At 38.0% G+C, this 24,312-nt stretch overlaps 1 protein-coding gene across 1 annotated transcript in view; it reads right to left on the bottom strand.

Moving 5' to 3' along the window:
- The window catches only part of CCDC6 (coiled-coil domain containing 6), a 37,152-nt gene that overhangs the window by 9,842 nt on the left and 2,998 nt on the right, over positions 1 to 24,312 (bottom strand). Inside the window, exons 2-6 of the mRNA XM_009889820.1 lie at positions 20,853 to 21,002; positions 11,872 to 12,000; positions 5,812 to 5,915; positions 3,901 to 4,061; positions 1,193 to 1,349 (exon numbers count right to left, since the gene is read on the bottom strand). Of these exons, the coding sequence (XP_009888122.1) occupies positions 1,193 to 1,349; positions 3,901 to 4,061; positions 5,812 to 5,915; positions 11,872 to 12,000; positions 20,853 to 21,002 (701 nt within the window). The remainder of the gene's footprint in view (positions 1 to 1,192; positions 1,350 to 3,900; positions 4,062 to 5,811; positions 5,916 to 11,871; positions 12,001 to 20,852; positions 21,003 to 24,312) is intronic.

Below are 24,312 nucleotides of genomic sequence, written 5' to 3'. Positions count from 1 at the left end.
TAGTTAATCCAATTTTCCTGCATTTTATTGATTACCACTGCCTGCAACTGGCTGACAAAAAAAAATTATTAGGATACTCTACATTTTTGGCTTAATACTGGTAATCACATAGATTTATGTTTTTACTGTATTTCCATTACAATGTAAATATTGGAATAAAAGATTTGGCTAATAAAAGTAGGTTCAAATACCAGAACCTGTGTTTCTAACAACTTAATTTATATAGTATTCACTACATCTTAATACTAGATACCACTGCAATATATGTCAGTTGCCTAGTATTTCATTAAAATGAAAATGCTACCTTGAACTTTAAGGATGCTCCTTGAAACAAAATATCTGGTACTTTGTTTCTGGTAAATTATGGCTTATAACAAATATACTGATGACTCAAGAAGAAATATCTCAGTATCAGAAGAATACACAGCACAGAGTAACTTTTTTTTTTTAAAGGACCACTATAAATCCAGAATAATGCAAAACAGTACAAGAAAATAACGAGCATTTGATAAGAATTAAGAATGTTTTATTCAAAGTGTACTTAAAAACCTCTTTCAAGACATAACACTGTCATATGACTATGACGTGAGAAAACACTAAAAGGCATCATATAAAACCATGAAAAACTCAAGACTATCTATAAGGTCAGTGCAAGCTATGGAGCTTGTAGTAGAGAAAAAAAATCAAGGATGTTATAGTTTGGACATCGAGAACAACCCAACAGTTCTGGAAATGCTTCCACTCTCTAAGGCTTTACACAGTACCCCTTAGTATTTTCCTGAACACAGTTTAGTTTCCGCAAAGGACAAATTAGCCCCAGGTAAGGATGCTGTTCCTACCTCACAGAGTTCCCTGCAGTTACCAAGTTAGGGGCAAAACAAAGGTAATATGATTGCATTATTATGAATCTCAACTCCGCAGCTATATTTATTTCAATATACATTATCAAAACCCCAAACGATCTTCAGATACAAATATTTTCTTTCTCACTGTTAAAACTCATGCAATCTCTACACAAGTTGGATATAATTCTAGTGAAGATATTCCTGGACCTTGCTGAAATGTGACACATTTATCAAATCCATATACAGGTTATTTCTATAAATACTTATTCTATAATATTAAAAAAGAAGTATGAGCATTGATCAATAAGCTCGATGTCAACATATCTGGATGGCTAGCAAATACAAACCTTTCATCGTCCATTTCTAAGCTGGATTCACTTTCTGACAGTTGCCTGCAGAGTGCTTCCCTACGTTCCATTTCCCTCTGCAATTTTCTTTGAAGTCTTAAGTTTTCTTCTCTCATATGTCGCTCCTCTTCTAAATATTGTGCCATCTTCTCTGAATCTGAAATTCAGAATTTTGTTAAAATTTGATTAAAATTCAATTTCACAAAGACGCAAATATGTTTTGCCTATTTTACTGCAGTACTTCAAGAATGAGGGTGTAGAAAATGCTTAGGATGGATCACTCAAAATTCTCATCTCTAAATCATTAGTTCAAAGCCTAATTCATAAGAGTGGCTACTAAAATAAATTACTGGTTGACAGCAGTTTTCAAAATAAAAGGTAAAAACCAAAATACATTTTAAGTATTTACTTAAATGAATTTGAAAAGAAAGGAAAAAGTAATGAAGAAAATAATAAAACTAAAACCATAAAGAAGAAATACAATGAATCCTGCTCTATTAAATAATGCTATTCCACGTTTACGAAGATTTTATTACAACACACAGAAGAAATTATTTTAAAGGCATATCTCCATTTCAAAGAAGGAAGCACAAAACAACTTCTGAAACCCAAAACACTCAAACTTGTATTAAATTGCTAACTTGTATGTATTTTATAGCATTATTTCAATTACACATTGTATCATAGGGATTGGCCAGCAGAACATGTACCAATATTAAAAGTCAACAAGTGGTTTACTCTTTGCATCAAATCGGCAGTTTGAGTTTGCAATTCTAAACAAGTTCAGCAAACATCACTTAAATGGTCTGGTATCATAGGCTGTATAAAGTGATAAAATGAAACTATGGAAAGCTACAAAACATTTTGACAGATTATTTAAATAAAATGAAATACATGATGAAGGCTTATGACACAATGTATTTTGCAAGGTTTTCCAGTTTTTGATGGAGTTTACAGTTAATTCCTTGATATTAAAAAAAAATTATAATTCGTTGTGCTTTGTGATGACTTCATTATGTAGCACCCTTCAATCAAGACTCTTCCCGTTTTAGAAAACTGTTCCAAAACCATCAACAAGACATGATTTATGTCTCTTCTGTGGAAATACTACTTCTAAATGTAACAGTATCACTTACTTAAAACTATTATTATACCAAAACAGTTCCTAGACTAGAAGTAAGTGCTTCAGGAATACAAAATGTAGTAATAGTATGAGAATTCAGTAAGCAGATTTTTATTAAATATTTATGAATAATACTAGAGGTTCTCTAATGACGACATATCGCAAAAAATAATCTGAAAACTGTATTTCAGTTTCATCTTCTGCTTGCAGGCTAGTGCACCCACCATTTCTATCAGGATTGCTATTCATATTGCAGCTCTGTTTAATCTGTTCACAAAAGGGAAGAGTACTTTTAAACCCAGATTTTATTTTCAATGAGAATATGACTTTAAATACTTCTAAATGTTTACTCTAAATCCCAGTAATTCAGAAAGAATCACCTAAAAATAATAAAGAATACTTGAAATGAAAGTAATTAGGCTAGACTTGTACAAAGGGTACTTTAAGGCCTTGCTCTCGTTCTGAAGCTCAGTAAGTGAAGGCTGCAGTGCAGAATTGGCAAGTACAAAGATCACCAGTCCTTATCTTCTTTTAACTGACACAAATTATTCATACCACAAACTGGCGCACAAGGCCTGTGCAAAAGAGCACTCTCCCATCACCTCTGTCTTCAAGGAAGGCCGCTGCCTCTGGGAAGCTACTTCTCTAAACTGGCGTTGAAATATTCCTGTTAGCCTGTCAAGACCAGCACACTAGAGAGGGAGAATATTGCCCGTTTCCCACTCACTCAAATTTTTCTGTCGATGTGGTTAGGTATCCACTTACTTATCAATTGAAATATAATGCTACTGACTAGGAACTAGGCAGAACTGATGAAACTCGGACAGAAATTTTAGATTTAGCATGAAGGAATGAAGGATTGGCATTGCAAAGATCGCAGGCATGCACAAGCGAACTTTTTTCCAGCTGAGACCGTGTGCTCAGAGCCACAGCCTCTTCTCTTGAAAGGCAGGGCCAAAAGCAGGCTTTCTGCTTCTGGGCAAGGGTCCATGACACTTCACAACAGAAACACAAGGACTTTTACACAACTATTTATTCTGTCCACCTTCAAAGCGATCTTACATAGGTAAGAACAAAATAAGATTACTCGTTCTGCTACACTGTCAAATCAAATAGCTGCCTGAAAAATTAGTCCAACACAGCTACAATTAAAGGTAGCTGCAATCATTAACAAATGAAATTCTTACATACTACTGAACTTTATTTTGCCAGCTGTTAATTCTTTTCAGTAATTCTTAATTTATAACAAGACTCTTACAAAGTAGGCCATAAATCTGTTTTGAAAAATCTAAACGTTGAAATACTGCTAAGTCTCTGAAAAAAAGATAGAAACATATTTTTCAGGTCCAAAATATTCAGGAAATATTTGTTGATTCTTCCAGACACCCGTCTAGTAAAGCTAAAAAACCCCCAAACTGCAGTATAAATACATCAGTGAGCAATAATTCTGCAATTATGAAAATGTTTTAATCCAAACTTGCCCTATTTTTTTCCACTTCTACCTTAAATTCAAACTCATGAAAGTATATATAAAAATCTTACATTCCACAAACTTAAAAAGATTTAAAACAAGTTGTTTACTCACGCTGTAACTGTGCAGCCCTCAGTTGTTTCTTTAACCTCTCCACTTCATTCTTTAAAAATCTGATATGTCTCATCATGTTTTCTGGAGAATCTATCTCCATGGATATGTCTCTGGGTGACGGTGGAGCAGATACTGGCTGATCTAATTTCTCCTGCAAAATTCTGTATGAAAAATAGTTCAAATTTTACTTTCAATTCTAATGAAAGAAAAAAACAAAACCAAACACCTCAAATCCCCCAGGAGGCCACTGCAAGGATTCTGACAGGGATAAAAGATTTCTTTTAACTACAGTTTTTGGTGAGAGGATTTTGGGAGGACTTATAATGCTTTCTTTTTTAAAACAAAATTTAAGAAAAGGTAAAATCTGTTGTCTAAGCACAGATGGATTTTCTAAAATACTCAGACATTGACACTCCTAAATATTTCTGCATGTAGTTCCAGAAAAACAAATTCCAGACTACATATAGTTACCTCAATTTTATACTCAAACACTACTTATTCCACAAAATCATTTCTAACCAAATTCATGTAATCTCTTATGAGTTTTTACATGTATGTTCTTAGAGGAAGAACACATATTTCAAGATTAAAAGATAAGTAAAGTATGTCTGTGGTGGAACACAAGCTTTTCTGCATTTCACCGTTACCAAAAGAGAAAATTTCAGATACATTTTCTGAAGCATAACCAAATAGTCTCCCTCTTTTTTTTCTTTTTTTTTTTTTTAAATAATCTCCGAACAGAAAGGTATTCCATACAGTCAGGGTTTCAAATACCACAAATAACTGTAAATTCAGGAGTAATGAATTTCTCTTACACAGAAATAAGCATATGGTAGATACTAAATGTTCTAAATGATGATTTTTGGAGTTAACATAGTAAGTATTTTTCAGCCTGAAAGCATGAAACTGTTCTTCAGTAGAAACATGTTGATGGGCCAGACCCAACACCGCCCTGAAGAGCAGGGACAGCACTATGCCAGTACAACTCTCTGCATGTCCCAGTATTCCCACGTGCCGTACACAGTGGGGCAAAAGCACGGTCTGGCTGCACTGCAGCTCCTCGTAAGAAGGCACACAGTCTGGGATAAAGTAAACCGGCTTTGGTTTAAAGGTGGCTTTAAATCTAAGATGCACAAAAATCTGACAGACGCCCATCCCGCTATGGCTTTACCACTGCTGAGTATCGCATGTAGCTCTTCAGAGCACCTTTCACACAGCGGGGCTCTGTAAAATAAAACTACAAAACCTGCAGTTCACCTAGGCTCAGGTGGTTTCTGAGGCCCCAGTCAAGATTCACAGAGTCACGCTAACATAACTGTCCCTAAATACGTAGAAGAAAATAAGGTACTAATCACCTCTTCTTGCCTGCTCCCCCCAAAAGAGAGTTCTTATATATGACATTAAAGAGACGATTGCTTTAATACGTTTTTTTAATCTTAGCTTTCCCAGGAATATAAAGTCTCACTGTCTTAACTTCTATTGAAGAAGCAGCAGAAGTCTCAATGACATGAGTGCACACCACTGAGAAAAAGCTGAAGTTTTCTTTGAGCAGATAGGGAAAAACCAAAAGGTTTTCATGCAAAAAATACGCTGAAATACCCCGTTACTTTCTCTGGGCCACAAATATAAAGCTGACCCCAAGCCAGAAGCTTTAAGAAGAGTCTATCAGCAGTTGAAAAACTTCAGCAAATTCCCGGTCCCAGATCATTTTTTATACTATTTAGTTTTATCTACTTTAGGCAATCAAGGATGTGGCATCATGTAAACAAGGAGCTTTACAACTGCTTTAACTTCCATGTTTTCATAGATTAAACAACTCCTGTGGGACGGAAATGAACTTACTGATTCTAGAACGTTATGCATTAAATGATATCTCTCCCACAGTAATGAACACACTGCAACAAGACAAACCGTTTTTCTGCTTCAAGCTTATCCATCCTCTTCCAGAGACGATTCACTAGTGCTTCTTGTTCTTGTTCCAAAGTATTTTCAAGGTCAATCTTCTCACGTCTTAGCTGGAGAGAAAAATCAATCAATGAAAATGATGGAAATATATTTTTTGCAAGGAACAGTCATTAAGGGAGGATCACTGCTGTAACACCACCATTTTACATGATGCTCTCTGACAGAAAGGGGAAGGTGGAGACAAAAATCAGGCACAACACACTGGTCACAGAAAAATCAAGAGATTCAGGAGTTGCACAGTTGTCATCTCCTTTACAAAATTTTTTCTCACGGAACTTGTCATCTCTGGCCAGTGAGGAGCTTGCAACCTGGAAAGGCTGTCACTGATGACATGACAAATCTATTCAAAGACAAGCCTACTCCATGCGTCTCTGAAGTTGAAACTGAATTTACAGTCCACTACACCAACATTTGTTCTTTTGAAAAATTTTTTACTTTTTAGTGGAAGAATGGAAGAGAAGCCATGTGTGCCGCGTGTTAGATAAAGGAGCGACATAACAAAAATAATAAAGAAAAAATTATGTGAACTGCCTTAAGGCTTACTGTGTTAACCCTTACTAGCAGACACAAATGTATTTCTATTTTAGCAAAGACTTTATAAAAGTAAACGCTTCACTTGACATTATTCCCATTCAACTACTGTGTGAACAAACATTTTTGATTCTATTATAAGGTAATAAAAGCTGATATAATGTAGAACCACACAGGAAGAAATTATTAGTATTTCAGTACAAATACAATGCAAATATTATTAAGAATATGCTAGAATATTAAGAGATGCAGCTGATCCTACTGAGTCACACTGGCAGCTGAACTCCAGAAGTTAGCAATAATGAAACATATGGGAATAGATCAACCCCTTTACAGGTGGAAAATAGCACGGAGGTATTTTTCCCAGCCAAGCCTTAGTTAACACTAACCACTTTCCTGATGGGCAAATAATCCCACATTACAAAATGGAAAGACTGAAAACAGACTAAGTGATTTCTTCACATGTTTACTACATCACTGGGTAAAGTGCTATTACAGCATGTAAATCTGTAAGGGCCCTGTGCTAACCACTAAATTAATATTGAGACACCCCAAAAAAATTTTAACTTATGCACTTTAGGTAACAGTGCAAGTTTAATGAATGTACAACTTTCTTCTATAAAGCTTAGAGGAATTAGTTACTGTAAGTAAAAATAGACATACATTGATGAATAATAGGGAATACAATTAGAAAAAGAAACGCTGTTTAGTAAATCTTTCCATGTTGGAGTTTTCAGATGTACATCAACAGCTGAGGGAACTTACAGGTCAATAAAAGAGAAGTCAGGAGCAACATGCTTCAGCCTCACACGAGGGATGACAATTTGGATCCTGACGGACACTTTGTTCCCTGCACCAGCGGGAGCTGGAGTGGTCCAAAGGCAAAGGGCTCTGCCCCTGGAGAGACAGGGCGCTTTGCCTCAGGGCACTGCTCATCAGTCAGCTTGGCCAATGCTCGGGGCTGACAGCATTCGGAGGGAAGAAAGTACGCAAAACATTCTGGGAATCTGCACACCATGCTTCTACACTACCAACGTGCAGATCTTCAATGCATTGCATAGCTCTCTATATAAACACACGATGAAAAAGATTTGACTGCAGATTACTACTTCTGCAGTAACGGGTTTTGCATCACTTCAGTGCAGCATGGCTTAGACTCACCTGCTCCGATGTAGTCTTTTTACAACTATGTTATCGATCTAGCACCAAACAAACCCACAAAAATGTACTGGCGAAAATAAATCTATTTCATTTAATGGTAGGAAGAAGAACACGCTGGAATTTGAAGATAGAGCAAATTATTTATAACCTTGGATTTAAAAACTCTAAGATGACATTTAGTGTTACAGTAACCATCACCAAGGCAGCAGAATCCATTAATTAGAAATCTGCATGCAGGTGAGCATGCACAATGGCAAAGTCAAACCATCAGCAACAATATACAAATGAGCCTTGTGTTATGCCCAGAAGGCTGACAGACATGCTCTGATGAAACACCAAAGAAACTGGGTTGTGAAACAGAGATCCACATTTCCAGCAATACGAAAACACATTAGGAACAAGTATCTTCCTTTCCTGATCTTGAATGTTGTCCCATTTCCTCCCAGTGTCAGGATATTAAAGCTTTGAGGATTAACACCATGAATTGAACCTACAGAAGTGACTGCAGCAACCTGACCAGAGCTGTGAATTCAGAGAATAGGTGCATTTGTTTTGTACTAGGTAGTTTCAGGTGTACTTTGAAATGTAGTCTAGCTCTAGTCAATGAATTTGTTAGGACCATGATAATATTCTGAACTAAAATAAGCAGGATGGGATTATATCTCAAGAGCAAACCAGCAGCTCTGTCAATATTAGTGTCATTCTACGTGGGTTCAAAGTTACATCCTAATCAAACATCATTTAATTTTTACCTTCACAACAGGGAAATGAGGAAGTATTATTTGCTTTTTTGGACCTTAATCTTCCCTTCAGAGGAGGAGAAAAATGCCTTTTAACCTTCCTCACCATCCAATTGTATTCACTCTTCTCTGTCTCTTTCATGCATACACTTAATTTACTTCAAATGCAGCTAAAATATCCATTGTCTGTATATTTCTGGATTACTGCTTCTTCAGTCGTCTTGCCAACTTAAGAACAAGCACAACTGTACCCTCCTAAAACAGAGATCTTCCAAATCAATGAAAGTTGAATATGATCTCTGCCTAAGCCCACTATCCCAAATTTCACTTCTCTGCCTTTCATCTGCCCCTCCCGCTTTGTAGCTTTAATTCTTTGCAGCTCTCCAAGAATACTTTTCCAGAAGAAACATGGAAGCCAACATGGCTTCACTAAAGGCAAATTGTGTCTGACAAATTTGGTGGCCTTCTACCATGGCGTTACAGCGTTGGTAGATAAGGGAAGAGCAACTGATATAATCTACGTGGACTTGTGCATTTGAAACTGTCCTGCACAACATCCTGGTCTCTAAACTGGAGAGACATGGATTTGATGGGTGGACCACTTAGTGGATAAGGAATTGGCTGGATGGTCGCACTCAGAGAGTTGTGGTCAATGGTTCCATGTCCACGCGGAGACCAGTGATGAGTGGTATTCCTCAGGGGTCGTTACTGGGACTGGCGCTGTTTAACATCTTTGTTGGTGACATGGATGTTAAGACAGAGTGCACCCTCAGAAAGTTTGCTGACAACATCAAGCTGTGTGGAGCGGCAGACATGCTGGAGGGAAAGGATGCCATCCAGAGGGACCTGGACAGGCTTCAGAGGTGGGCCCGTGTGAACCTCATGAGTTCAACAAGGCCAAGCGCAACATTCTGTACGTGGCTTGGGGCAATCCCGAGCACAAATACAGGCTGGGCAGAGAATGGATCGAGAGCAGGCCTGAGAAGGACTTGGGGGTTTCAGTTGGTGAGAAGCTCAATATAACCCAGCAACGTGCACCTGCAGCCCTGAAGGCCAACCATGTCCTGGGCTGCATCAAAAGAAGCGTGGCCAGCAGGTCGAGCAAGGTGATTCTGCCCTTCTACTCCACTCTGGTAAGATCTCACCAGAGTACTGCGTCCAGCTCTGGGGCCCTCAGCATAGGAAAGACACAGACTTCTTGGAGCAGGGCCAGAGGAAGGCCACAAAAATGATCCGAGGGCTGGAGCACCTCTCCTATGAGGACAGGCTGAGAGAGTTGAGGTTGTTCAGCCCGGAGAAGAGAAGGCTCCAGGGAGACCATATAGTGGCCTTCCAGTACTTAAAGGGGGCCTACGGGAAAGATGGGGAACAGTTTAGTTCTTATTTCTCATCTCCTAACTGCTGTAGCAGTAAGACTACACAAACTTGGCCTCTGTAGGACAAAACTGACAGCTATTTATTTCCTGTCAAACCACTGAACTGTAACACAGAACATTATTGCTCATTTTAGCTGAGACATTCAGTTAATGAAATAGTCACATGTCGCAAATTTCTTCACCATTAGCATTCAGAGAAAAATGTTCCACCACTTCAAGCTGACTTAAGAAAATTAAGTCAGGTCACATTTGAACCCTAAGATCCAACTTAATTTTTTATTTAGGAGTAATGTTCTACACAACCATCACTGCTACCAAATGGCTACCTACCAATCATCTGTGGCATAAGCAGCTCAGATGAGAGAAAGCAACAGGGGAAGGACACAAAGCATAGAGTATTTGTGTTCCATTTTTTAAAAATAATAGTTTAGTGAACATATGTTGTAACTATCTGGTCACTGATTACAGTGATAGATCTAGTAATGCAGCCCTAGATTATGTTCAAAGCACTGCTGAAGTACTCCCTCCAAGCCCTGTTTAACAGGTCTCCCAAAGGTTATGTTGAACCGTTGAGGCAATCTCTCTCCCTTAATTCCCATTTGTACAATAAAGGCAACATTGCTCTGCTCACAGCTTTTAGTTGCTTCTTGCTAGGTATGGCACATGCCCCAAAAGCTGTTGCTTCAGCTGGTTAATTAGCACAACGTGTTTTGTTTTTTTTCAATTTGTGTAAAAGAAAAAAGCATGCTGAAGTTTAAAGTAACTTGAGATTTACTATACCTTACTGTAAGAGAAAACACAGGTACGTGCTCTATTACATACAAATACCCAAGGAATTCTAAGACTGACATATAAATTTACCATCTTCATTAAAAAAGTAAGGTTTCAAGGTCAGATATTTGACAGAAAGACCTCTGAGCATCCGTGCTTTTTGAACAATCTATTGTTGATATTCAAATATAGCAACAAGTTTCAAATTTTGTGATTTCAAAAGTCTGTCAGCCCAAAACAATGATATGAAAATAAATACCATTAAGATTTCAGCTGTGTCTCAGGCTAACATTTCAAAGGCTAAACCAGCTTAATATGTAAGCTTACTTTGCATTTTGATTAAGTGGCCACCACCACCCCCTGGTGGCTAAGAGAGTTATTTCAATCTCATGATTGAAATGCTGATTAAGGATTTGCTGGCAGCTACATCTTCCTACCTTTCTATTTTTCAATTTGTTCCATAGATCTCTCCATAAAGAATGTTAGCATAAGATCAAGAAAACCCACTTCATCATTAAGACAGGCATTAACTGATTTATCCACAATGTCAACAGAAATAGAAGAGTCATACAAAACTGGTAGAAATTCAGACTACCAGGAACAAAAAAGTTCCACATCTAATGAGAACCGCAAAAAAATCCACAGAAATAACGTATTATATTTACACCACCCAAATTATTTGACTTCCACAAGCCAGAAAAACTGAAGTTCTTTAACAAGACTATATGTTTCATCAGTTTGCCTTTTAAGTCAAAAGGACTCCTGCTAACACCACTGAGATGCTTTGATGCACATGCCTAAAATTAGACATAAGAGCAGTCCCAATGTCTAAACTTCCAGTGGAAACATGACCAAAACAAGTGGTGTTTTATCTCTGCAATCTTCATAACTGTCTAGGGAGAAAGGGAGTTGGATGTAGTTAAATCTCAAATCTTTTTAAGCATAGACACAGTTGACATCTCACAGTTCCAGTCCTGTGCTATCCAAGCTGCCACAAAAAGGTGACCTAGAGCACAACAGACCACATGCATATTGTTTACTGTTGTGCTTAACCACTGTCAGAAGTGACAGTCATTCTCACTGGCAGCATGAGAGTGGAAGCTGATGAACAGCAACAAGAAGCTTTACTCACAAAAAAAGCTCCATTTGCAAAACTCACAGCTGTCCAGGAGACATGAAGACCTACAGCAAGCCTACTAAAAGTTACAATGGCCATGAAAAGAAAAATTAATCAAAGTTTCTCATAATAAATTGTGTGAATGATTTATTGCTTTGAAAGTCAAACTGATTCTTCTATATTCTTGATATTGCCCAGTTTCTTACATACTTAAAAGATTAAGTCAAATCTAATACAAAACAAGTATTTACTTTTTTTTTCAGAATCCCTTGTTTTATAGTCATGTAAAATTCTGAAAGTAAGGAGTTACCTGCTCCAGGGTGAGCTGCTTCGAAATTGTATCATTTTCCAGTTTTTTAATCTTCTTCATCAGTTTGTTCACTTGAAATTCCTGTTCCTGCTCTAAATGCTGCTCCAGTTCAGCTTTCTCATGCTGCAGCTAAAAATTTAGGAGACATGGAAGTATTTTAAACACATAAATGAAAGTATGAAACATTGTGCACCGTTTATACGTTTATTTAGACATGTTTATTCTTAATGCATACTAAATTCTCTACTGATAATTCTTCTCAAAAGACTTCAAAACATATAACCCACCCAACCCTTCAAAAAGCAACATTTTAAACTGTGTTCCTTTTACAAAGCAGATGGAAGTAAACTACATTTCCAAATATTTAATAAAGTCATATCAAAATAGATACATTATATATAGCATATAAAATAATTATAGACATTTCAAAAGTCAAAAATCTATCATAATGTTCACAAATGCATTAATTTTAATCTAAATGCATCATCTCAAGAGCACCCAAATCATAAAATGCAGGTCTTAGCACTTCCTTCTCCCAGGCAGCTGAAAGATTAAAATCCTGACTGAAGTGATACTACTGAGATTGCTGTGCAACAAGATAGTAAAAAAAAAAAAAAAAACAACCCCAAAACACCAAAACCCTAATTTCTGTTCCCATGCTACCAAGAATCAAAAGATTTCGATGACTTAAAAACACTGGTTATTTCAAATCAATGTCATACATTTTCTTAATACTCAAGGGAAAATTTTTTTCAGTTAGTAATTCCAATGAATAAAAATCTTTACTCTCAAAGCTCTTAAGCAGACGGAAACAAAAAATCCCCACACATTTTAACACAAATTATAGCTTGGAGAAGTGTCACTTTTAACATTAAAGTCAAAATCACTATGGAATCCGTCTGAGACAGGGATCCAAGTCTTCCTGTGGATAAAACAGTGTGACTGGCACCATGGTACAAACACGTGAATTTGACTTAAGGAAAAGCAAACGTCACCAAAAGACAAAGGTGTAATTACACCGTGCTCTGGCCATCCACTGAAAATTGCATGCACTTTTTTTCCACCTGCTTATTTTCTACTTGGATTCTTCTGGCTGCCACATAACAATATGTAAGATCTTAGTGTTTAAATGTGTGAGGAAAATCTGAGGAAATGGAGACACACCTCACAGTCATGGACACAAGCCTAGACTGCTGGATATCCACAGTGAGCAAATATACTTTGATTTTAAAACAAGCTAAAATTGCTAGTTCATTAATTCAGTTCCTTGTGCTGCTATTTAGAGACAAAATGGTCTGTGAAGTGTAGCCTGGCAGAGAGTTCAGAGCTGAAAGGCTTGTGTGGAGCAAGCACTCGGCAGGCAGTAACCACTTGGCAATATACATACGGGAGAAGTTTGCAGTTTAACTGTCTTTTCAGGGCTTATCAATTTCGAGATTTTGTTTTTCACAAATTAAAATAAACACCAGAATAGTAATTAAAAAATAAATGAGATTTATTCCTCTGACTTATTAAATTACAGTATATCTTCCAAAAGCCCTGATGCTCAGGGAAATTCCCATGAGCTTGAGGAAGCCACCTATCATGGCAGCTCTTGATCAAATGGTTAGGAAATTTTGTTACACTGTCTAGTTGGAAATAAAGCCGTTTCATGTCTTGTATGAGAATACGCAGGGCTGCTAAATGAGATTTTCATTAGAAGAAAAATTTATATTCACACTTCTAAATCAAAATACTGTTTGCATGGCTTGATAATCAAAAATACGAAGTTTCTTACTTCAGTTTCAGAGTTAAGCTCGGTTGGAAAAGAACAGGCTTAATGTGAAAAGGATATTATTTAGTCTTATTTCGTCCCTGTCCCTACGCCGCAGCTACATTTTAAGACTGAAGACAGCCAAAGAGCCCAAGGAGCAGACAGCGCGTGGACTACCACCTCGCTCAAGCTACTTGCTGCACTTTCATCAGTCTTCATTTTGCTTCATTAAAAGAGCTAGATGCTTTTTTTTCACCTAACTAAAATTTGAGACCAAAGCCAGTTGCTCTAATCAGCTTATATTTAGTTAGCATATTAAACTGTGCGAAAAGGCACATAGCCAGGATCTCTTACTCAGCCTAAAGCCAGATGCTGCTACCAGAACGCGTGTGGTTGGGGACTGCTAGCATTTGCAGACAGCCCAGCGAGTCAGGCAGACCATACAGTTGCATGAAGGCACCTCAAACCCACTTAACAACAAATACTGTTTCTTGCTCTTGTGTGCTTCATGCAAATGCAATGACCGTATTATTTAAAACAAATTGAGCTGCAATAGCACAATCTTCCTTGTCAAATCATTCCTTTTAAAGCTTGCCGGAATTTCCATCATGCTGGAACTGCTGAGGCTTACTCCTTAAATCTGGAACTGCTGTGTAGGATCCACTAAACCCTACCTTGGGAGCGTGAACACACTGCAGCCAAAGGACCATTCCAGTTGATCAGAGAGCTACTAAGTGAAGCCAGGAGAGATCTATTACAGGAGTATCTTCTATTCTGATTTTAACATAAATACACCAGAAAGCAAAGTGACTGGGAATAAAAGGAAATACACAAACACTTTCCCCTTGAGGGCTAAAAAGGATTATAACATGAAAGCCCTCTCGGACATTATGATGAATCTACTTTATTGTGCTACTCCCCTACACCCTTTTGGCTTCATTATTCAAAGAAATGAAAAACACTAATAAAAAAAAATACTAACAACACACCCCACAATATACATTAATGGTGTCTGTCACTGATGATTGGGTAAAATATTTTTCCCCTTTTAATGGCTTTGATAACAAACACAAACAAAAACCAGTTAATGCCGAAACCCTGACGCTGAAAAACAGAATTGCTAACAATGAGAAAATATCCACTAGTGCATAGTGTTTATTTACTCAGTAAAGCACGAGTGTATTTTCAAACTGTTTTTAGTTATATACAATTATAGTAACAACTGTTTACAGCTACACCTACAGCTGCCAGCTAAAGAGAAGGAAAAAATGTGTTAGAACGTGTCACCTTGATGACAATGTCTTCTAGACCTTGAATTACATATGAAAACTGTAGGAGAGATACCGGGGGAATTTTCTATTACGTAAGATCAGAGATGGGTTTGGTTGCAAGAGAGACAGCTAATACTTTAAAGTGAGAACAGGTCTATCAAATACAAAGCTTAGCAGAAGAAAGAGTGCAAGTGTTAGTTCAGGTAAGTCCTATACAACCACAGTAATATCCTCCTCTCTCTACAAAGTTTCCTGATACAGTGTAGGACCACATTTACCCTACTTCCTTACCGCACTGGCTTATTCTGGAACAGCAGAAAGTGTTTCTATGAAAAATGGAGCTAATGGAAGAAGTCTCCCATTAAAAAAACAACCCTCATTTATCCCCCAGACTATGACCTTGCACATTGTACTGAACAGTCTATTTTTAGTACTCCACCCCTCAAAAGTTGTCCAATTCCTCCTTTGCTGCATCCTGAAAGTCCTATTTATTAACAAATCTGTATCGGCAGTTTGCCTCCTTTTTATGTCCAGATGTTCATCAAATAAATGACAGATGAGCTGACACTGTTTATTCCACACAATCACATTTGCATCCTTGAGCTGACACATCATATTTTGGAGAGCAGGAAGTGTAATAGCTTATGTTTACAGACTTATAATTTTTGAAAGAATTGTCAAGAATCAGATTTGCATGAGAAACAGTTCTGTATTCCCTGTATTAATCTGCCTGACTATACATTATGCTATTATCTTGGAATGTCGTAACATTCTACTTTCAAGGACAGACTTGGGCCAATTTGCACTTCCAAAAATATAAGGGTATTGAAAAAATCTGCATTTGATTTTGAAAAGAACTGTTGCACAATTTAAAGAATAATTGACTTTGTAAGTTCAAACAATATTAAAAATTAATGACTCTTTTGAGCAGCCTCGTTTCACAAAAGATAACTTTTCAATATTTACTACTTTAAATTTCAAAACTACTACTCAACAAGTCCACGTCCAGAGCTGCAAGAGCAGATCCTGCATCAAAACACTTCTAATGATACTAAAGATACTAATGATTCTAAAGCAAAATATTACTACCATTCTACAGGAGATCGAGGACTCTATAAAAATATTGTTCCAAACTTTCCAGAGACTTAGTCAGGTAGATAAAAATATAATTAGAATAAGTACATGGGAAAATACAGTGACTGTATATAAGGCTTATAAGAACTTTATCAGTAATGTATGAGATGAAAAACTTTTGTTTACTCCAAAACCTCTGTTTAGATGCACGAGCTCCTTCATCTCTGTAGCATTCATTATGCCAAACAAAGGAAATATAACTAGTAAAAGCATACACTTATTTATTAGGCTTGTAGAGGCAGTAAAAGCTAATGCCACACAGTTACAAACAGGTATTATCGAGCAATGGTATGGTACCAGAAAGCCTGGCAACAGGAAGACACTACTATTCCACTGAAAACACCTTCTTTTATGTGCTACTACGCTATGTTTAGAGTCAGTCTGGCATATAGTAAAATGTTGCAAAATTAATTTCTTACAATACCGAAAACCTGATGTAACTCTGTTTTATAATAGTAACGCACATCATGCTGAACTGGGAAATTCTTGTTAGACTGTTAGCGAGGAGAGCTGCAGCTCGTGCTCTGGCAAACAGCTTTCACATTTAAAACGTTTTACCATTCTGGAAGCGCATTCCAGATGCCACCCTGAATGCGATGCATAAGTCCCTACAACTGTGACAAACAAAGGTTTGACAAAACAAAAACCAGACAGGCACTATGAAGAAAGTCCCTCTGCTAGGTGGCTTTCAACTGAATAATATGGAATTAATTTTGACACAGCCACAGACTACTAAATACTTGAAAAATTAAGAGACTACAAATCATATGCAGTTTACCAGAAGTACACCCACCCCTCTGTTCCAAAAGGCAAAGTCTTAGACAAAACAGATTCATATGCATTTTTTTTCCCTTTAGTCATACAAAAAGCAGGAAGCCATTTGATGTACAATGTCTGACAGCACGAATTTTGAAAGTCTAGTTCTAGGTCAGACCGATGTGGCCCAGCAAACACAGAGATTAAGAGTTCAACCCCAGACAGCAAAGAACAGTGGAGCAACCAATTACTGCCCACACTTCTACTGGAGACTACTGTATTTCTCGTTAAGTTGTCAGCCAAAGTCTGCTGAATTTAGCTAGAATTCTCCTCAGAGCAAAGATACCAAAAATGGAAGCGGGCATATATCAATTCATTATTAGCCTTATAACTGCCTCATCAGTCTTGTGCCCTCTAATAAAGACAGAATTGCTACATTCTAGTAGTAATGTTAAGTATTGGCACTCACAAATCTCAGGAAACTGAAAAAAGTAAATTGTAATTATCTTAACTTTCTGTGTCTGAAAAACATTAGTCAGGAATTTTGCACTGCACCTGTGTAACACGAAGAGTATCCCAAAATAGGAAAGATATTTTAGTAAATACTAAGTTGACCATGTGATGTATGCTAATGCTCTCTTTTCCACAAATCGGGTTTATCTGTAATATCCGCAGCTTCTCTTCTCAGATTTTTTTTATCTGGCAGTCTACAAGGGTTTAATTTCCAGGATTCATAATTGAAGAATCATAATTTCTAAACAACAGACAAGCTTTCAGAAAACAAAAATCAATGTCAATATCATTTGCGGTTCTTTTCTACTTCGGAAAATTGCCTGCAACTCACCAATATTCTAATATCAACTTCCTAAATCCATGATCACTATGGAGACAGAAAATTATTTTTGTGGAAACATACTGTAATATTCAAATGTTACCCAATTTTACAGGTAAGCTCTTTAGGGGAAAGGACCATCTCCTTTGTATAATTTATAAGCTGCTGACCATGTTACTAGTGTTTAGGAGAGTATATTAACACGGATTTTTTGCATTTCACAGCAAGTTTATCACATCAAAGACACAATCAAGCCATGAAATAAGATCTGCATTTAGCATACACACAAGCAGAATAACAGTTTTAATATTAAACTGTTTGCTTTAAAACAAACAAACAAGTCCTTCACCTGCACTGTAAGTCTTGAGCCACTGTAAAGGTTATGAAAAGTCATCCAGATGTATGGACTAAAAAACCTGCTGACCAGGCAGATTCCTCTGACACAGCTTAAAATATGCTTTGCACTAGAGCTCTGATATATCCCTTATCATCTTCTTCTCCGTGCACTGCAGTTAACAGGTGAAACTGTATGCAAGATATTCCATGGCACTCACCCTTCACAGGCACAACCACTACCAACATCGATAGGATGTTGACAGCTGTTCTCTTTTTCAAGTAAACTGGGTTACTATTTAAATAGAGAACAAACTCACAATTTACTTCCAAAAACTACTACCTAATGATGCTGAGAGAATTACACAGTTTTAGGACGAACATATCAACATATAACATATAATTGGGGGTTGGCTAGGGGGCGGAAATCTGCGATCGCCACTTGGGACAAGCCGGCCGACCAATTCACCGGGTGGTGACAGTGACTTGTGTTGCATTACTTTATCTTATGTATTCTTTTACCATGATTATTATTGTTATTTTCTTTTTTCTGTTATTGTTCTATTAAACTGTCTTTACCTCAGCCCATGAGTTGCTTCCCCCCACCCCCTTTCTCCCTCTCCCCCTACCCTTGTCAGGGGGAAGGGGGCAAACTGCAGGAGTGGCTGCGTGGTCCTGGCTGCAGGCTGGGGTTAAACCACAACACTAGATACAGCAATTTAGGTGCTGAAGAACTCGTGCAGCACAAATCTGTGTGCAAGGTGAACTCGTTATATGAGTTCAAAATCCTTCAGCCAAATCAAGTGTAATTCATGCTTTTACTTTAAAGTAAGTTTTACTTCGGTCTACACAACGTATAGCGCAGTCCCAGGGAAGCTGGTTCTGTAACAGGTTTCTACATACCTCTTTCAATTAAGTAACATTGCTCAACATACCATTTCTCCCTTTATTGAAAAAGACTCTAGTGGAAAGCTTTTTCTATAGTGATATCTGCATCTTACTTCAGTTAGAAAAGAACACTGGATGCCGCTATTTTACTGCCATCTGCTTCTCTATTTTTCATAAAAATGTATGACTTTGAAAGCAAACTTACATCTTCTTCAGAAACATTCTTGTCAGTCCTCAAGAATAGCAAGGGAAATAGCAATAGCAGATTGAGGATATTTTATCTTGATACTTAACTTACTATGTGATAATAGGCATCAAACAGAAAAAGTCATAGAAGTTGCAGTTTTCAATAAGAAACATGTCAGATGGGATTTGAGCAACCTGGTCTAGTGAGAGGTGTCCCTGCCCATGGGAAGGGGGGTTGGAACTAGATGATCTTTAAGGTCCCTTCCAACCCAACCAATTCTATGATTATATGATTAGCTCTAATCGTACACAAGCCAACATAATCACACATGAGCAGACATGAGCCGGCAATGTGCCCTCACAGCACAGAAGGCCAACTGTGTCCTGGGCTGCATCAAAAGAAGCGTGGCCAGCAGGTCGAGCAAGGTGATTCTGCCCCTCTACTCCGCTCTAGTGAGACCCCACCTGGAGTACCGCATCCGGCTCTGGAGCCCTCAGCACAAAAAAGATATGGACCTGTTAGAGCAGGTCCGGAGGAGGGCCACAAAAATGATCCGAGGGCTGGAGCACCTCTCCTATGAGGACAGGCTGAGAGAGTTGAGGTTGTTCAGTCTGGAGAAGAGAAGGCTCCAGGGAGACCGTATAGTGGCCTTCCAGTACTTAAATGGGGCCTACAGGAAAGATGGGGGCGAACTTTTTAGTAGGGCCTGTTCCAATAGGACAAGCGGTGTGATTTTAAACTAAAAGAGGGAAGATTTAAAGGAATTCTTTACTCTGGTGAAACACTGGAACAGGTTGCCCAGAGAGGCAGTAGATACCCCATCCCTGGAAACATTCAAAGTCAGGTGGAATGGGGCTCTGAGCAACCTGATCTAGTTGAAGATGTCCCGGCTTATTGCAGGGGAGGTTGGACTAGATGACCTTTAAAGGTTCCTTCCAACCCAAAGCATTCTACAATTCTATGACTGTAATGTTCTTTCCAAACAGTGTATTTCCTAACCGCAGGGCTAAACATGCCTTAGAGTCTCCAGCTGCAGAACATAAATGTTTACAACGTACAAATTAGGTTCTTTAAAATTGACTAGTTTTTTATGAAAATGCTTATAAGTAATGAAGTTTATGGCATGAAAAAAGCCATAGTGGACAACACCAAACATTCATCTAACTTAGTACACTGTCTCCTACAGAGGCTGAAAGCATGTATTTAGGTAAGTCTATCAGAACAGGGTAAGCGTGTACAAAACTTCAAACAAATACTTAACCAATTTCCAAAAATTAGCAACTTGAGTAACAAAAACAAGTTTCTCTGCTATAAATTGTCCCAGCAAGTTCAACTTTTTACTTTTAGCACCTGACTGATGTGTTTTAATTCAAGAGAAGCATTTGTTTTGTTAAAAGTATGGATAAACTTTACAGATAGCCTCCTTCAAGCATTGCTGCACATTCTTGTATATAAAGTTCAATATTTCAGGACTCCTGTTAAATATCAAATACTCCAGAAAAAAGTGTCTTTTCACTAACATTTTAAATTAATCAGTAACTCTCTTCTGTAAGACAGCTAACATTTGCTCTAAGCTACATCCATTTCCTTGCATCTCCGTACAAACTTTCAGGTTCTCAACACTATGAGTTCACAGACGCAAACTTTAAAGCAACGTATTAAAAAACATTTACTCAATACACTTGTACTTTGCTTTTATCAAGTGTCATCTTTACATCAGCTACAACCTGACCACATCCCTCTAACTGCAGTCACAATAACAAAAAAGTTCAGCCACCTGTTGGTCCTGAGGCTACTGGGAGAAACATCAGTAAAGGCACCAATTACCTGCATCAGTTTTCTTGAGAGTTCATTAGTGAGAAATTCCTCTTCCTTTTCATAGTTTACTGCAAGTGTTTCTTTTTCTTTCTGCAGAGCTTGAATCTTCTTAAATAGAGTATTACTGATGAATTCCTCTTCCTGCTCTGCCCTCGCTTGCTGTGAAGTAAAGACATAGTTTTAAGAAAAAAGGGAGCAAGTTTCGACATTAAAAGCCACAATTATTCCATTTCCCTAAATGGCCCCCAACCTCTTTTTTTTAATCTTGTTCATTGTCCTGGAGAACAGTAGGCTGGATCTAAGTGCTGTTACCATCCCCTTTTCTAAAATTATAGCACATTTCTTCCTTTTTTGTTCCCTATTTTTCAACTTGGGAAACTACACTGATGCTTTAACGGGGCCTCCCCCCAGCCAAATGCATGAACTCCCCAAACCTTTTAAACTTATAAAAGCATTACTGATTCACAGATACCTACTTTTTCTACCTACTCTATTCCTAAAAACAAACTCCTCTCTAACCATTCTCCATGACAAGCTGAAGCACCGTGCCTTCTCTCCAGATCCCTTACACTGCAGCCCTGCTTTCTAGGAGTCAAATAATGTGTTTATTCTTTCACCCAGATATGCCTTGCTTCCGAGCCGCAGGCAGCACAGCTCATCTCACAAGGATTTCTACCCAACCACTAGCCCAGGAAAACGTATTACTTCTCAGAATTGTTACTTCATTACATACATCAGCTTTAAAAAAAATGCCATGTGGTAGCTTTACCCTGGGGATTTCCAAATCTTACAAAAGGACTCTGGAAATCTTCCCCATAAAGAATCCCCAGAGAAGACTATTTCCATTTCAGCTGTCATCTAGCAGCTAGGCACCATTCCACAGAAAGCCAGCCTACGAGCTCGCTCACATTCCCTACAGTTCAGATGTTTGTATGTTTTTCTAATGAACATATTAGAAACTTGATAAATGGAACACAGAAGTTATCTTTTGGCAGTCTACTCTAAAAGGCCACCAAGGGTATTGCGTATGAGCAAATGAAAGATCTCAGGTATAAATTGGTAGAGCCAACTCTTAATTCCACAGTCCAAACAAAGCCCAGAAAAACAAAATGACAGAAATAGAGGTGGTGGCTTGGGAATTCTTTAACAAATGAGACAATGTAGTGTTGAGGAGTGTTTTCATCCCCTACAATAAAATCCACATCACTTGATCAGTAGATTTGTGATTTGTCCTGATTCCAGTAAAATAGTACTAGCTTATAATATGTAAAGATTCAGTAAGTTTTATCAGTAAAATTTGATAGAGAAAAATGTAAGAACTGAAACAGAAACGTAACTACAGTTTTACTGAAAGCTTAGCTTCCATAATCTTCTGCCCAAAATTCTCCAAAATAACCACCTCTCTATACATATTGTACACTGGAAAACGCTCCAAAGATTTCATTATGTCAGTGATCTTTTAACTGGAATGATATACTCCTCAGTAGTCCAAGAGACAATTACTTAAACAGAGACACCCTCCATGTCTACGAGAAAAGTTACTTAAGGAACATAAATGTCTTTAAATTTGGTGGAACAACAGGACAATTGTAAATTTTTCATGATATCACCAGTATCATAAAACCTAAAGCGGTGGTTTGGAAACTTCTCAGTTGAGTCCTCCTTCCATCAAGTCTTTCTCTTAACATCTTTATCTCTGCCTTCTTGTGTCTTCTCCCATCTCTATTGCTTTCTTTTCTTGGCCCATTCCCACTGTCTATCTGCTACCAGCTCCCTTCTCCCTGTCACCAGCAGAGGTGGCACAAACCCAACCTGGAAAAAAAAAAAAAAAAAGAAAAGAAAAGAAAAGAAAAGAAAAGAAAGGTCTGGCACAGTTTATTAGCTTAGGAGCTTAGGTCCCACACAGCACCTCGTCTCTAATGTCTGTGCATCTCAATGGCAGAGAACCCTACTCCAGCACGTTCAGCATTGTTATTATAACTTGTCACATCAAGACAATGTAGAGTTGTCTGAAGAGCTCTGAAGAAATGCTAAATTAAAGAGGATTAAACCTCTAGGAATCCACCTGATCTCAATAACAGCATCTATCAATTTCTAAATGTGGCTTTACTTAGAGCTACTAACATTCATGTTTTCACAGACATTTCAGAACAGAGTAAACAAGTCAAATTGCAAGGGTTCATTGTCCTCAAATCGTTAAAATTCATACATGCTGTTCCAAAATCAACTCCTCTGTTGCCTTCACTACACAGGATTTCTACTGGTGTCTGTTTTTCAATGGTTCAGACAATAAAAGACAGTAACACAGACCAAGCTTACCTAAAATGAAATTAGAAGAAAAGAATCAGGGCGTTTCTACTTGGATTTCTGTTCATCTCTAACTTGCACAGATTCGCTCTGCTCGTGATTTGCACCAATCAAAAGCTCTAAAATCACATTATTACAGCACCGAGCCCGCACAACACTTCGTAGCCAGATCCTGGTGTTACGTTAGTGATGGGTGCTTAGGCCAACCTGACCGCGGGCTGCCAAGATCCCAGCCCGCTCCCAGCCAAACAGCAATGCCCCTCCTTTGTGCTTGCACGGGTGCTCCTGCGGCCAGGCAGCAGGCCAGCACAGGCAGAAGGAGACACCCAAAAACTAATCCTTTCCTTTCCTCCTCCCATTTTTCTTTCCTGGATCCCCTTCCTAAACTGGCACACCCCACAGGCAGAGTGCTGGCACGTGGAAACGAAGAATGAACAGCCACAACTTAGACCCGTTTAAACTGCTCTGCAACAGCCCCCTCTGCCTACACCGTGCAGGACACCGGCTTGCATTCAGCTGTCCCGAAGAAAAAGCTGAGTGTGATTACATCTGCCTCCATTACACGAATAATATATTTCTCAACTGAACAAACAACAGGAACCCTATAAATCTAAGTTTGAACTGTAAGTTCCAGATATCCACACATCATATTTAATACAATGAATGTCCACTTAAATCACCCAAGGGTCAGCAATTTCAAGACAAACTTTTTAGTCAGAAAAATGTGCTACGGTTATTAAGACTGGGAACAAAAGCACATGATGCACTTCTATATTTCTTCTATATCCACATAATTTAATTCTGAAACTTTCCCTTCATCTTGTTACTCATTACTTGGAGATAGTTCAATTATCTTAAGTAATAAAATCATTCATGTTTACCTTAGTATTGCCTAAAATCTTGAAATCTGTTACTGAGCCCATAATCAAACTGATGTGGTAAAACAGTCATTAAAAAATCAGTTTATAATATTATTTCCTGCACAGACTCTTTCACTGCAATATTTTGCTGGATGTGTATACACTGTGTTTCCATATCGATAATCTTTTTATTAAGTATCTGCATTTGAAAAGAGGCTCCGATAGCATCGGGTGGGGGAGAGAAACAGCATGGAAATCAGAGACAGTAGGTCTTCTATGAGGGTCCAGAGATCTTTGCTTTT

The sequence above is a fragment of the Charadrius vociferus genome, unplaced genomic scaffold, assembly GCF_000708025.1.
Source record: "Charadrius vociferus isolate BGI_N301 unplaced genomic scaffold, ASM70802v2 scaffold738, whole genome shotgun sequence".
Classification (NCBI taxonomy): domain Eukaryota; kingdom Metazoa; phylum Chordata; class Aves; order Charadriiformes; family Charadriidae; genus Charadrius; species Charadrius vociferus.
This window is presented reverse-complemented; position numbering and strand designations above follow the sequence as displayed.